This window comes from Podarcis gaigeae (genome assembly GCF_964106915.1).
Source record: "Podarcis gaigeae genome assembly, chromosome: 9".
Lineage (NCBI taxonomy): Eukaryota > Metazoa > Chordata > Lepidosauria > Squamata > Lacertidae > Podarcis > Podarcis gaigeae.
The window spans coordinates 3,179,500-3,194,957 of record NC_139685.1 but is presented as its reverse complement, the minus strand read 5'-3'; the positions used below and the strand labels follow the sequence as shown (position 1 = coordinate 3,194,957).

The 15,458-nt window shown below is 43.0% G+C and overlaps 1 protein-coding gene across 2 annotated transcripts; it reads right to left on the bottom strand.

Annotated features, from left to right (window-relative positions):
• Positions 1 to 2,240: 2,240 nt before the first annotated feature.
• Positions 2,241 to 15,300, bottom strand: LYAR (Ly1 antibody reactive). Of its 2 annotated transcripts, none has more exons than XM_083698416.1 (9): positions 15,172 to 15,300; positions 13,976 to 14,160; positions 12,199 to 12,313; positions 10,833 to 10,940; positions 9,591 to 9,674; positions 7,904 to 8,279; positions 7,101 to 7,175; positions 5,009 to 5,094; positions 2,241 to 4,071 (listed from the first exon to the last, which is right to left on the bottom strand). In XM_083698416.1, exons 2-9 carry the CDS (start codon positions 14,095 to 14,097, stop codon positions 3,934 to 3,936), a joined length of 1,104 nt encoding a protein of 367 aa, XP_083554542.1. In that variant the 5' UTR covers positions 14,098 to 14,160; positions 15,172 to 15,300; the 3' UTR covers positions 2,241 to 3,933. The 2 variants fall into 2 exon arrangements, with proteins under 2 accessions (XP_083554542.1, XP_083554541.1); XM_083698415.1 differs by having other exon boundaries at positions 15,039 to 15,179.
• Positions 15,301 to 15,458: the final 158 nt, after the last annotated feature.

Sequence of the window (15,458 nt, the reverse complement as noted above, 5' to 3'; positions counted from 1 at the left end):
GCTTTATTCAGAGCCAAACACTCCTGATTAAACAGTTCTCCCTTTTCCGGTCTTGTCATAGTCCAAACATTCAAAGATGCACCAAAGGATGTCTGTCTACATTGCTACCACTGGTGGATCCCATGAATTTCCCATGAGTTTCCCTTTGCTTCGTGCAATGCTCAAAGGTGCTTACTATCTGCCCCCCCCGCCCGCCGTTTTCCTGTTTTTAACCACATTGTGCCGCAACACTAAATAGGATTGGCCGTGGGATGGGGAGCAGCCTGTGCTTCGTTTCCCTCCCCTCATAATCCATGAATGCACACCCCAGGCCTTATCGTGGATCCCCAAGGAAGATGCTGTGAGTACAGATGCATGAAGAAGCTTTTTTGTCTCCAGCTGCTACATAACTAACCTGTTTTCAGCATCAATTGCCTGTTCATCTTTTGCTTCTGCTCTTCTGTCTGTTTGGGTCTCTGAATTTCCAAACCCTCTTTTGTAACATATCTAACGCTGGAGATAACAGCTCCCACCACAGCAAAACCAGCTGCAGAAGTTTTCTCTCAGATGCTGGTTTCTGCGTAACCATAACAGCCTATGGAAAGCATCAGCCCTCATTCCCTCAGTAACCTTAATTTCTCCATCACATTCGCAAGCCTACCAGGCTGTAGATGCTCAGGTGCCTCAACCTGTTCTAACCCATGAATAACATTATGCAGAAATTCGTCTAAACCTTGTTCACAATTGAAGAATTGCCCTTGCGTCTGAACAAGAGTATTTTGGGAGAATAGAGCTCCCAAATTCTTAAAAGATAAACTCAGCTGTTTCTTCTTGCCTCCTTTCTTCCCAAGTCCTCCAATTGCCTCAGGACAATGTCTGTCTTATGTTCCTCACATATTTGATAAGTCTCAGCATCTCCTTCATTCTCTCTTGGACATCACAGCTGGTGTATGACTCTCCCAGGCACCCCATTGTAGGCCGAGAACCACAGAGTCCCACACAACATGGCAGCATGGGAAGTGCCCCCGGGTTCTGTCTTGTGGGGTTTTTCCCCTCCCCAGTCTCCATACTTGCCTCTGCTGCCAGCTCATTTGCAGGTGCTGTTCATGTTGCCGAAAGACAGGTTTCCTTGAAGTTCACAATCTGAGAAGGGAGGCTGGCAGCCTACACAAACACCTTGGTTAAAACGAGTCTTATCATAACTGAGAAATGGAGTAACTCTTCTCCAGAATACAATAGCCTTGTACTGCAAAGCAAGATAACTAAGGGTGGATATATTTGGCTCTTAAGAACTTGCTTGGAAATTTGAAAAAGGTACAGAAATACCTGTATTAGAACAGAAACTGACAGCAGAGGGTGGGGAGGAATGATTGAAAGGACAAAATACCCAGTGTGGACAAAATGTTGTGCAATAGCAATGACCATTAATGTCCGAAGCACTGGGAATGTACAGAAGCCAAAAGCAGATGCTGAAAAATCAGACTTGACTCATTTGCAATATGGGACCCCTCTCTGGAAGCACCCTCAGAGGATGGTGTCTTCTTGTGGAAACGAAGCAGAACTAAACAATTGCCGAATGTCTGATAGCAGCTAATCTGCATTTCCTCTCATCATACTCTGCTGGATGCCACAAGTTGATTGGGCTTGCACCCAACCATTGTTTAAATAGCATTGCCCCTTCCCTTCCCTTCCGACCCAGGCTTCAGTGTGGAGCATCCTTGCTAAGGAGTGACGAGTTTGGGAGCTTTTTACAATCTGTCAGAGGATCATACTAACGAATGATCAGACTTAGGTTGCAGACTTCTAGGGACTGCTACTTGCTCGAAGACTCCCACAGTTTGACGAAGCCTGTTTTTAAAGTGTCATGCTTGAATCAGAAACTTTTCAGAGATCTTTATTCAATGTCAACGTAAACAGAATATCAAGATTAAAACGTATTTTCTTCACATGTAAGATTAAGCTGGTTTGACTGTCTTAACGCAAGCAAGGAGAGAAGCTTCTCAGCAGACATCTTCTTCCCCAGCTGAATGTTAAACCTGAATATAAAGTAACACTTCCTGTTAATGTATTAAGGGGAAACTTAATCTGCTCTCCTTGGCCAACAGAGCAGAAAAGAAACTTAGACTTGTTCTGTGCGTGTAGGATTCCCCCCCCCCCCCCCAAAGCTTAATTGAGAGAAGGGCTAAATTTTGAATATATTGATTGTGAGATCTGGTAACCTGTGACTGCAGCTCAATGTACAGAACAATATAGCCTTTACAAACTTTCTGTGAATAAGTTTAATATTTGCTCTCTGGTTTCCTTGTTACAGAACACTGTTGCAGCTTTCAAGTATCTGAGGGAAACAATGCGCTGGTTCTGTCTCCAGTGGTCACCAGGTATATTCCACTGGAGACGCTGTTGTTCAGGCGCAATGAGAAAATAGCAGGAGGCGAGACGATCAGTTTTCAGTGGGAGGAAAGAGAGAAGAAACAAACCAGTAATGCAGAAGCAGTGCCAAAGCAGAGCACAAACAAAGAGAAGATCAATGTTCAATAACCGCAATAGTTAAAAATATACACATTTGTATTGAGGAGACATATGCTAATCTGCGGGAAAGGAAATCAGTATGAGATATAAAAAGAATGTCATTCTGTTGGTGTTCAGAGTTGGGTTCCTAGACTGCCAGATTGACAAGTTAGTTTATACCAACAGCAATTTGTGAAGTTGCTAGGGAACCAGAAATATTTTTCCCCCACCTAGGTTTTGATACCTTGCTGTAGAACTTGTAGAAGCTTCTTTGTTGATAACTTTAGAGGTGTAACCATTGGCTCTGTTACACCCCAAAACATATAGTCTAACCTACAGTTTGTGGATGCAGGCGCCATGGTTCATGAGAAAGGCTCTCTAGGAAGACTGTCAGTAGCTATTTAGGAAAATGGCTTCCACACCTTGACTTATGCCAACCTGTTTTGTTCAGCTATATTTTCCCTGTGTTCCAAATCGTACTGTGCCACCTAAGTGGAAACTGACATCAATAATGACTTTTCTTTGGAGTATTACAGGGACTGTGTATTGCTTAATGTAAAGTCTCAGCTGAAATTGAAACATGCTATCTGGGACCACTGCAATATGGTTCAAACAATCCAGCTGCATGGGGAGCAGGGATTCATAAAGATATCACATTGTCCACCACTGTAAGATAGATAAAGAACCTGTACAGCTTTCTGGGTTTAGGTGCGGAAATACTTGCTGACAAGACCCTTTGCTATTGGGTGCAGAGCTAGTGTGATTTATTTCTTTACAAAAACACACACACTTCAGAGTAAACTTTCTTTCACTGGGTACATTGCAGTAGTGTTGTTGTTTTTTTTAAAAAATGAGTTGTATCTAAAAGTTCTATTCTGTGATTAGAAGAGAACCATTTATGGCCCATTCTGAGCTTAGGCAGCCTGACTTCTCCCCTGCAACTGTTGGCTCTTCGTGTTTACTCCTCCTTTGTGTTTTTCCCTTTCTTATACTTGCCCTTCTTAACTCTCAGCTCATCTGCAAGCTCCTTATGCAGCCACACTGGTTTCCTTAGATACCTCCCACTTTTCTTTCTTGTTGGAATTGTCTGCATTTGGGCCTTCAATATTTCTCCTTTCAGAAACTCCCATCCCTCTTGGACTCCCTTCTCTTTGTGTATTTCTGACCAAGGGATCACACCCAGTAGCTCGTGGGTATGATCATAACCATAACTTAAACTTTTATAAATAGCAATAGAAAGATTGTCATATATATACACATATATATTAAAAATCCACATTTTTTCCTAAAAGTAACTTTTTAATCAGTACAAACTGTATGTGAAATAAAAGGAAATTCACAATCAAATACAGGCAAGGTTTGCTGCCATATACATCTGAAAAATCTCTTTACATCTGATAACAAAACTGGGGACATATTAAAAATCCTTATTTTAGAACTAAAAAGCTATTTTATAAGCTTAACCTTTTCCTTTAAAACTCTAAATTTAGGATTGCTGCTGACTTTCTTATTGAACAGGGCCAGAATTTCTTCTTCAGCCTTATGATGATGATCACCTGCCACTGCATAATACTGTGATAAAACCTGCACAAGAAAAAAGAAGAGACAAAAAGAAGTTACATCAAACCTTTCACGCCATTATCAGCTTAAGTGTATTTTCTGGAATATGAAGCATCTAACTCCAAAGCAAGCCCCATCAAGTTATGTCATATTCCACTTGGGCTTTAAAGCCTGCACTGGCTCCCAGTCTCTAATTCCAGGCACAAAACCAGCGCTGGTTTTTTACTTTAGAGCTCTGGAAGATCCGAAGGAGCCATGTTCTCCCATAGCAGCCTGCCCACATGTTAAGATTTTCCGGCACAGCCCTGTGCTGCCACCTTTGAAGACAGGGGCAACTGGGGGAATGAGGCCCTTTCTATGTGCTTGGTGACATCTGACTAGCTGTCACTTCTCCATTTGTAATGTTATGAACTAAAAGAAAGAAAACCTGAGCTAAATATAGGCTGACAGTTTTTGAAACTGCCATAGCTATTGGTTACACGACCAAGTCTTCGGTTGCATTACAGTGGTACCTCCGGTTGTGGACGGGATCCGTTCCAGATCCTGAGGTTTTCGCAACCAGAGAGACTGCTTTTGCGCACGCATGTGGCACAGTAGAGTGCTTCTGCATGTGCATGCGCAGCAAACCCCTGGAAATATACTTCCGGGTTTGCCACTTACGTATCCTGAAGTTTACGTAACTGGAGGGATACATAAGTGGAGGTACGTTAGGAATAAATATTTGTATACTCTTGGATTCTACGATAGGGAACCGTTCCCTGAACAGTACAATTCTGTCTTTATTTTTTAAACAGGCAAATTATGAAATAATTTGGAAATGAGGAAATAAGGAAAACATGCTGTGAATCGCCCTGAGATCTACGGATGAAGGGCAGTATACAAATATTTATTCCAGTGGTGCCTGTGCAGGGGAACTTTGCTCTGCCTTGTACTCTGGGTTTCAGAAGACGCTCCAATATACCTTCTTCCTTAATTTTTTCATTGGCAGTTCATTGTCAGGTGCATTCCTCAGAACAGCTTTTATAGTTCCCTTCCAACTGAATTTACCTGTAAAAATTTGTAAAAAGATAAGGAAGAGAAAATAAAATAAATTATCCCCATGCATTTTTGGCCAGGTCACCTAACACCATTTTCAAATGTTTCCTTGGTCAGGTTAGTAGTGCCCTGCTTGCTAAACAACCTGCTGCACTGGGATGATTTTGGAAACTGAAATATTGCCAAGCACAGCAGCGCAGGATTATGTGAACAAGGAGAATGGGTTATAAATCAATCAATAAGGAAGTATTACTCCTCAAGCAATAAGGAGGTGTTTTTTTTAAAAAAAAGCAACAACCATGAATAAGGCTCATTGCTCACACTTTCGTATTTGAAATCAGCAGCCGGTCCCTATGCCTCTCTAGCTCAGAGGGGAAACACACCTGGCTGGTTCCAACCCAGAAAACCGCCAGCTGCATCCACCTGGAGAAATGACCAACTTTTTCCAGTGGTTATTTTAAAAAATCTCATCTGTAAATATAAACAGCCAAACTCACAATAATAACCTACATACATTTTCTACCCAGTGTGATCTACTACAAACATTTAGAGGCTTAGGGAGGGATTTGATGCCAGACTCTTCAGACGGCTCTGTCAGTGCAAGAATTTTTGCTTGCCAGGTGGGATTCTGCCCCCTTTCCTCCCACTGCTCTAGGGCTTGTCTGACCCTCCAGAGTGTATTTTGGGGGGGCAGGGGGCTCATGGGTGGGGAGTAGCCCTTGCACAGGCTTCCACTGGCACACCAGGTTAGTTAACTCTATAACACTTGAAAACTGTGACAGTGGATTTTCTGGGGCCAACTCCTGCTGGCATTTCGGCAAAATGTGGGCTGCAAGCTGGAGAGGATTTCCTCTGTTCAGGAAAAGAAGATTTAAAAAGAAAGGAAACAAAATGAACTGAGACTTAGTCTGGCTGTTCCTAACAGATTAAATAGCCATATAGCTTGCACGTGCCAGCATCTGCTTGTCTAGCAGAACATTCCCCACCCCCTCGCAGACCCCACTGTCATCCCCTGCCCCCAACCAAGCCTTCTCAATGTTGGGAGTCTTCAGGAAAGGCCTGGCTGTGGTAACAGTGAGAGATGGAAGACGGTAAAAACTAGTCAGAGGCAGCCTTGTTCTAGCAGGGCTGGGTTGAGACTGAGAGGGCAGGAAAGACTCATTGTACAAGTGGACTTGTGTTCTCCCTGCTCTGGATCCATCCAACCAATGGTATGTCGTTTTGCCATAAACAGCCTTGGCCCAGTACACCTGAAGGAGTGTCTCCACCCCCATCATTCAATCCAGACACTGAGATCCAGATCTGAGGGCCTTCTGGTGGTTCCCTCACTGCAAGAAGCCAAGTTACAGGGAACCAGGCAGAGGGCCTTCTTGGTAGTGGCATCCGCCCTGTGGAACGCCTCACATCAGATGTCAAAGAGAACAACAACTACCAGACTTTTAGAAGACATCTGAAGGCAGCCCTGTTTAGGGAAGCTTTTAATGTTTGATGGACTACTGTATTTTAATATTTTGTTGGAAGCCGCCCAGAGTGGCTGGAGAAACCCAAGCTGATGGGTGGGGTATAAATAATAAATCATCATCATCATCATCATCATCATCATCATCATCTACATAACCTTTAGAAGACATCTGAAGGCAGCCCTGTATAGGGAAGCTTTTTAATGTGTAATTTTTTATTATGTTTTTATATACATTGGAAGCCACCCAGAGTGGCTGTGGCAACCCAGTCAGATGGGTGGGGGACACATAATAAAATTATTATTATTACTATTGCCACCCACGAAATTATAAGCCCGTGTCCTACTTGGACACAAATATCCTGTGTTATCTAAGCCTGGTACTCACTAACCCACTTTCAAGACAAGGCAACTATGTCCTTATAAATGTTACAACTCTCCCTTATATTTTAACAATGATTCTAGTAATTATATTGACTAAGTTGCTACATCATTGTTGCCATCAACAAACAGGTCTAGCTCATAGTTGCAAACTGCTAAGCATCCAAGCGAAGGTTACCTTGAAGCTGATCCTCATTTTCTTCGGTTTCTGAATTGTTCATTCTTTTTTGTGCAATGGGAGATTCGTCAACATCTGGGGTGGGATTTACAGGGAGAGAAACAGTCAAAATAAGCATCAGGAAGTCCAGTAACAGAATCATTAGGGAACCCACCAAAATTGGAATAGTGGTTAAATCTAAAATCTGCTCTGCCTGACATTTCATAAAAACCTCCTACAAGAAGGAAAAATCAGAAAAGGATTGACGTTGTCAGGATTCACAGAATGCAGTGTGAGATAGTAAGGCTTGAGTTTGCTAGCTGATGCAACTGGCTGATGCAGTCAGCCTGCAATACTTTCTATAGAAGTGCTGGGTCAGAAAAACTCAGCAGTAATGTGCTGTCAGTTGATTGGCTGTCATCGGTTTAAAGGGGAAACCTGTCCAGCAGTAAGTGGGTGGTGTAGAAGAGTGTGGTCAGAGAGAGAGAAAGGTCTTCCTATTTGCCTTAAGGTGCAGCCAGGTACTCTGCTTGACTGTATGAACTGCTTGTGTGTTATAGCCTGTAGATATTTGTATATATAGCTTGCAACATACTGTACTGAAGAACCTGGAACTCTGAGCATTTCTGCTAAAGCGCTGCAGAGAATTCACGACAGAGATGGGTAGAAATCAGGATGTCCCTAAGGCTGTCACTCTCACCCAGATTTCAATCCAAGCACTGAAATTTATCCTGATTTATATACCATACATCCTATTTACTACAAACTGTCCTTTTTCCCAAACTGCACCTCACACCTAGAAGCAAGAACTGCAAGTCTGATACCTTCAGAGACGTTGCGCTTGCGTTTCTTCCCATTTGCTTTGGTCCCTGCCTCTTTTGTATTGACACCGTTTCCATTCATTTCCAGTTCAGCTGAAACATCTGATTGCTGCTGCTTTGTCAACTTCAAGCCATTCCTTTTGGAAATATTTCCATTCTCATTTTCTCTCTCTTCTTTCTTAGACTTTTTACTTTTTTTGAGATCTAGGCCCTCTGGCTGAACTTGCAACCTTAATTCTTTTGCCTTTTTCATATTTTTCCTCTCTTCCTTTTGTTCCCTTTTATTCTTTTTCTTTGCAGGTTTCTCCATTTTTACTTGGTTGTCTTCTGATGGCGTTGGCATAACTTCACTGTCTGCAGACTGGTTTTCAGCTGTCTCCTGTTGGGAAGATGCAGAGGGCTTATATGTCGCTATGATTAGACCCCCTAGTCAAAAAGTTGGGGCAGGGGGGACTTCAGTAGTTTATTCTTCCTGCCCACTTGTCATATCTGGCCGTGATAAGGATCTGACCCATGGAGCCAAAATGGTTCCCCCTCCCTGCTTTAAGCAAAACACAGAATTGCTTTTTGGTGCAATGAGAAGGTACACTCACAAGTACCACCAGCAAAAAATAATCAGTATCTTTCTAGGATGTGGGACTTGCAATGGGCTTTTCTGAATGCGTGGAGGGAGGTGGTGAAAAATCCATCCCTCTACTTCTGGGCTATTCTCCCCAGCCCCTGGACCCTCATCCCAAATAACCAATTCTTTCTTGCTTTATCTTAGGCTACTTTAAAGCCCTTCACGGCCTAGGACCCTCGTACCTACGGGACCGCCTCTCCTGGTATGCCCCAAGGAGAGTCTCAAGGTCCATAAATAGCAACACCCTAGTGGTCCCGGGCCCTAAGGAAGTTAGATTAACTTTAACCAGAGCCAGGGCCTTTTCAACTCTGGCTCCGGCCTGGTGGAACGCTCTGCCTCATGAGACCAGGGCCCTGCAGGATCTGATTTCTTTCCGCAGGGCCTGTAAGACAGAGTTGTTCCGCCTGGCCTTTGGCTTGGAACCAATTTGATTCCCTCCCCCTCTTTCTTTTCTCTTTTCCTTTCTCCTCCTGTGATGAGGCTACATTTTAATATTTTAATGTTTCACTATTTTAATGTTGTATTTTAATTTTGTTTTTAAGTTGTATTCATTCAACTTGTTTTTATTATTGCTTGTTAGCCGCCCTGAGCCAGGCCTTGGTAGGGTATAAATAAAAATTATTATTATTATTATTATTATTATTATTATTACTTCATCTATATCCTGCAAAGCAAAAAGGTGCATAAGCTTTTTGGGAAGACACTGTCCCAGAAGTTTAAAGTTCCTAACTTCAGTTCACACGAGCCCTTAAAGACAGCATTACTGTCATCTGTGTGGACATTAAACTAAGAAATGCATATGCAGCATATTTCTCTATTGCAAAAGAGGAACTCTGCACATGGAGGGGAAAGGGAAGCCTACAAGGTTATTAAAAGCAATTATTTATTAAGCAAGTGAGTACAACTAGCAATCCATTTAGGAGGCAATCCTAAAGGCCCACTGATATTGTGGGATGACTGGCCTTAGCTGGCTAATAGAAAAGAAAGACTGGCTACAAGCTCAGCCACAATTTGTGGACTTTTGACTATGAAACATTGCTTCCATTAAACAGTTTCCAGTTAGCTTACCTTTCTGGTAGCTTGTGAAAAAATGTCCCACACCTGGTCCTGCAGTGCAGTGCTATGTATTTTCAAACTGTTAGACATCCAGTTCTGTTTAGGTAGAAAACAGCAGAATTTCTATTTATGCACTGATCAGTCAGCAAGACACTTTTGCAGTATTCAGATCGGCAGAAGGGCCACAGGATGGGATGGCATGGACAAATGGGACCCAGCAATCATGCCCCTTTCTTCAGAATCTAATTAGAGGCAGATGACAAGCAATACATGCGAAACATCCTCTGCTGCATTCAGTAACAGTCACAGGTAGAACTATAATACACATTAGAATCACAACCTGCTAGTGGCAAAATAGTTCCAGCGCAGTTGACATGAGCCCAAGTCATGTATTATTTCAGTATGTGGGGCTCACACATGGCAGATGGAATGGAGGGCAATGCCAGGCTGTGCGTGTGTCTGCTTGCAAAGAGCTGCCTATGAGTTACAGGTTGGTAACACAGAAACATACCCTTTGGCAAGAATGTTTACTCAGTTCATGGATTTCAAGGGGTGGAACCAGGAGGTGCAGCCCCATTCCACTTCCCATGTGTTAGCTGCCCAGGTTGAGGTGCGAACAGGGCTATGGAAAGGCAGCGGAGATCATGCAGCCAAGGACAGGCACCAATTTCCTGACAGGAAGCCCCTGAAGCTGGTAGCTATCTCAATTCAGTGCTAATGTTTCAACTGCATTAAGCGCCTCTCTTGAAAAATGTCTGTATTTAGGGCAGCCTTTCAATTAGCTTTGAAGTACACGTTTGCAAACTTCTTTGCTTTGCACTCCCTGAATCGTTTTGCCTCACTTAACCTCTTTGATCACTTTTCTGTGCCCGTTGCAGATCAAAGCAGCGAATCATCCTACTGCAGCCCTTGAATGCATGTGCTGCTCCCACTCACTTCAAAGCACCGTGGTGTTTATCACTGCATTTCGTGAATGCACAGCTGCAGCAACAAGAATGAACGGTGAGAGCAACAGTGGGAATATGAGGGAAAGGGGCTGTCAAGAAATGCCCACCCCCACTCTGCTAACAAAGGGCGTTGCAAATTGCCAAATCAACTTTCCTGCAGCAGAACCCCTGAGCCTGGAGGATTCTGGTGACGCTTTCTAGAGAAGGGTAGACAACATGGTGGCCTCCCAGAGCCCCAGCTACAGTGGCCAATGGTCAGGGATGATGGAAGCAGGAGTCCAACTTCTAAGCTTACTTCTAAGCATACCTGAAACTTGCCCTTTTTTCTTGGAATGTTGTCATAGGTATACATCTGCTCCAAAATATCTCGAACTTTGGGGTTAATGTTGGTTTCCTTTATTGCTTGATGAATCTTCTACAAAAGGAAAGTGGGAATGATAGCATCTGAGACACAACATACTTAAATCACAAGTCTGATGCACTGAAATCAGCTGTATGCTATACACATCGCAGGTTTAAATCTGTCCATTTCCCCTGTCTGCATCAGGGTCTGGAGGTTTGGGAATTGTGTTATTGCTTCTGGGGTGTTTATGTTCACTGCAGATAAAAACAATGGCCCACACGGAGCCTGAAAGCTCGCCTATGGCAATCAATACATTGACATTTTACAACTACATTTTGGCTAGGTAACACAAGTAGGAGTAAGATAAAAACTCTGTATTAGTTCACACTGTTTCATGATGTTTATGCTGCAAAGTACCGCAAGGATCTAGTTTCCATTTCCACATCCACACCCACTGCAATACTATTTAACATCTACACGAAACCACTTGGTGAAGTAGTTTGGACATTTGGAGTGAAGGGTCATTACCATTATGCAGGTGACACTCAGCATTATTTATCGTTCTCATCAAATCTAGGTGGGGGCTGGAAACTCTTAACACAGGCAGCTCAAGTGAGGGATGGGACGCGCAAGGGCTAATAAAGTGAAGCTCAGTCAGGGCAAGATTAAGGTGGTGACCCCCAAGGAAACACACAAGCTTTTCAAAATGGGGTTGTATTTAGTCAAGGCTCAAGTCTGTAGCTGGAAGGTGTTTTCAATATAGTCTCACGTATGGACACATGTGACTAAGAATGCATTTTGCCACCTTGGGCTGGTATGAAACGTATTGCTTCTTGCTGGAATAGCAACCAATCAATTAAAAAACTTCAAATGCTTCAGAACATGGCAGCCAACAAAGTGCTGGTTTTGGTTAAAAGCTCTGAATGGCCTGTGACTTTAGTATCTGAAGGACTGCACCAGCCCATGAGCAGAGTTTGTCAGCCAAGGCCCTCTTCTGTCAGATGGGCAGAAACAGGGCTTTCCTTTGACTATGAAATGCCCTCCCAAACCAACAAGCTGGCATCTACTCTTGCATTCAGTGTGCGCCTGCTGCAAGGTGTCCTGTTCCCCAAACATTTGACGGGTGAAGTTAGATAATCATATGTAGTGTTGGTGGGTTTTCTTATTGTCTGATTTTTAAATGTATTCTTGTATTGTTTTGATCTGAGGTATAAATTGCATCAGAGACCACTGGTTGAAAGGGAAAAGGGAAAAACAATCAGTACTGTACACAGCCTTCCCTGTAAATTAAATGGCATATTACCATGCTTATGTGTGCACTTGTTTTTACCTGAATCCATTCCTGCTGTTTGACATCTCCTTTGTGAGCTTTGGCTTCATAACCCTTGCCACCATATTTCTGGTCTTCACTTAGGCACTTCACATGACATTTATAATCATCACCCCTTAAATATTAAGAACAGCATAGGTAAAAAGCCATAGTAGTAGTAGTGGTTGTGGTGGTGGTAGTAGTAGTAGTAGTAATAATAATAATAACAACAATAATAATTTTATTTGTACCCCATCCTCCCTAGCAGGAGCCAGGCTCAGGGCGGCTAACATCATAAAACTAACACAGTATACAAAGAACATAAAAACAGGCAATCAATTAATTAAAATACATCTTAAAATTAGTTTATAGCACAACACTTATAGCACAGTAGGAAGATTTCAGCTCTGGATATATTGAACAGCCTTAATTCCCAGAGAAGCCACGGGTCAAGCTAATCCAGAAAGAACTATGACTGGCAGAAGCTGATCTGTAATTCTATATAGAGCTAATCATGCCTAATCCTTATATGAGATTATGCCAATGTAACTCCGCACAAGATTAGGCTGCACATAAAATTAAGTCACACACGGGGCATCAATTCAGTAACTCATGTGCTTTAAAATAAGATTGGGCTTATGCGCAGCTTCTTCCTTAAACAAAAAGGTTTTATTTACAGGGGCAAAACTGTGTCAGAAGAATGTCGGGTCAGCATTAAGGTCAATGTCATCATTTGGAGACCTCTCGGCTTCAGTAGTTCTCATTATTCTAGTGGTACCACTGTTCACTTTTTACATAAGATTTTCAATTAACAGCACTACTTAGAATTAAAATCCAAGCAGAATCCACCATTTGCCAAGTTGTGCAGCAATAGCACAAAAGCTTGCATATCCACATAGAATCCTGTAATGTCATCCGTTGCCTTTATCCCACATCAGCGTGACTGAGAAAATAGCACAAATTAACTCTGCAGTGCAGTTCACAGTGATATCCTGTTGCAGGCTGCGGGTGCCGAGAGGGAGTAGTTTCCAGCATTTTGCAATATAGCCCACTACAGGCAAGAGAACAGTTCAGTTTGGCTTCCCAGTCATAAATGCCCTATCTCTCTCAGGATGCAGGGAAGGTGAAATCTACGTGCCACCTCAGACTTCCTCCCAGGCCAAATCAAGCACCCAGTAACACGAAAGTCTCAGCTTCCCTGGAATGGGAATGCATTTAGACAGCCAAACGTTCTTCAGCCATTTCTTGTGCAATCAAAGGCTACTGCCTTCACCCTTTGAGATTTCTTGAGGGTTCCACCTTGCATGGCCAGGGAGATGCTTGTATTTTATGGTGATCCTGTTACTGTAAATCAGATTTTATTCTACTACTCTTATTTTCTTTAAATGATTCTATTTATGATGACTTTACTAATTTTTTATGCATTAGCTTCAACTTTTAAAGAAGACGTTTTTGGCAGTTCTCCCTCCCCCCCCCCTGCATTTTTTACCAACCTACTCAGGAGTGGAAAACTATATCTAACCAGTGGGCTGGACTGATCAGTCCACCACCCTCCATATAGTAACTTATGACAGGTGGGCAGGACTGTCACCATAACATCAGGTGACTGACACCTCTCAACATTCAAAGGGGATTTCTTGGTCTAAGGCTTGTGCCCACTTGTTCTTGTAACACCAAACCAGTTTCATTGCAGATTTTTGCACTGAGCTCCTTGGGAGGAAGGGCAGGATATAAACAATAATAGCAATAACAATGAGTTGTCACCACCAAATAATGAAACAAGACTTTGATAACCTACCAGAAATCTTTACCACAATCCATGCAAGAAAGGCATTGGCAATTGCGGCACACAATTACATGCTTTTCAACCTGTCCCTTTTTCACAGACTCTCCACATGCGTTACATGTGAAAACCACCATTTCTTCCAAGATAGCAGTATCTTTCTTCAGAGACTGTTAGAATTGATCCTCTTCCAACAAATTCTAGAAATTAATTAAAAATAGTGTTTTACATGTCCTTTAAAAAAGGCAGGACTAACAAAGCAGAAGTTGATACAATAAAAATATAGTTAAACACCCTGCTGAGCATTAAAGACAAAACTATTAAGTTAGCACTCATAAATAGCACCTTACACCCAGGTCCATTAACATTAATGATTCCAGGCATGCTGGTGTTTATTGTAAGCAACAAATACATTCAGAATGGGAACAAAATTTCATAAGGGTTTGAGGGAATGGGCAGATCCTTTGGACTACCAAAAGACCTGCATGCCCAAAGGAAAGGACCCATCCATCAAATGGAGAGAACTCTGTTTTATATTTTGCACCATTGGGGGAGGGAGTATTTTAAAACTGTAACTGTTCCAGGTACCTTGGCAGAAAACACACACACAAACATGCGCACAAACAAGTATGCTATTTCACAGGCAGCCAACCAAATAAGATTTCTCAGAAATCTGGAGCAGCTGCTGTTTCATGCTTCATATTATTAATTATATTATTATTATTAATGTATTTATACCTCACTTTTCCCCCTGACAGGGGACTCAAGAATGCTTATAGATAAAAATAAGTACATCTAAACATGAGGGGAGGGGAAACTATTAAAAATCAATTAAACATTGATTAGAATTAAAACTATATAAAGATATATATATAATTAGTATATAAAGATAGATAGATACACTATGTGTATGTACATACATACACACACGCGCGCGCACATATGTATATGTAGTTATACGTAAGTTATACATATAGTTATATAGCCTGTTAAAATAAAGCATAAAAGCTGATACAGGCTATAATGCGTTTACCCGGACTCGCCGCCGACGCCACTTTTGCCAGGGAGCGCAACTTACCACCGTTTCCCGGAGGAGCGTTGCCGCGCGGGAGACACGTGTTCGCCGCGTTCACACACTCGCCGTTCTAGCCGCGGAGCTAGAAACCGGAACGGGTCCCGAGGGCCGAGACGGGCTCAGCGGAGGAACTCACCGGCTAAGGCTGGCTGGTGGTCGTCGCCGCGCCGCGCTTCCCCCGCCGGGTCGTTCCCCTCGGGCTGCAGCGACGCCTCCGGAGCGCCACCCTCCGCTCCGTCGCGCACCTGTGACGACACCGCCGGCGACTCCTTTGAACGCCTCAGGCCTAGAGAGAGAAACGTCGAGAGTAACACCCCCGACGCCCGCAAGGGCGGCAGAGCGGCGCGCTCTAGCCCTCAGCATCTCTATGGGCAAGGAGGTCGCGCGTAGGCGTAGACTTACAGCGTGCAGACTCACACGCCA

Coding starts and splice junctions, on each gene's coding strand:
- LYAR (XM_083698416.1), bottom strand. CDS start 14,097: ATGGTGGTTTTCACATGTAACGCATGTGGAGAGTCTGTGAAAAAGGGA. Junction 10,941..12,198: donor AACAGCAGGAATGGATTCAG/GTAAAAACAAGT, acceptor TTCCTTTTGTAG/AAGATTCATCAAGCAATAAA. Junction 7,176..7,903: donor CAAGCGCAACGTCTCTGAAG/GTATCAGACTTG, acceptor ATCCCACCCCAG/ATGTTGACGAATCTCCCATT.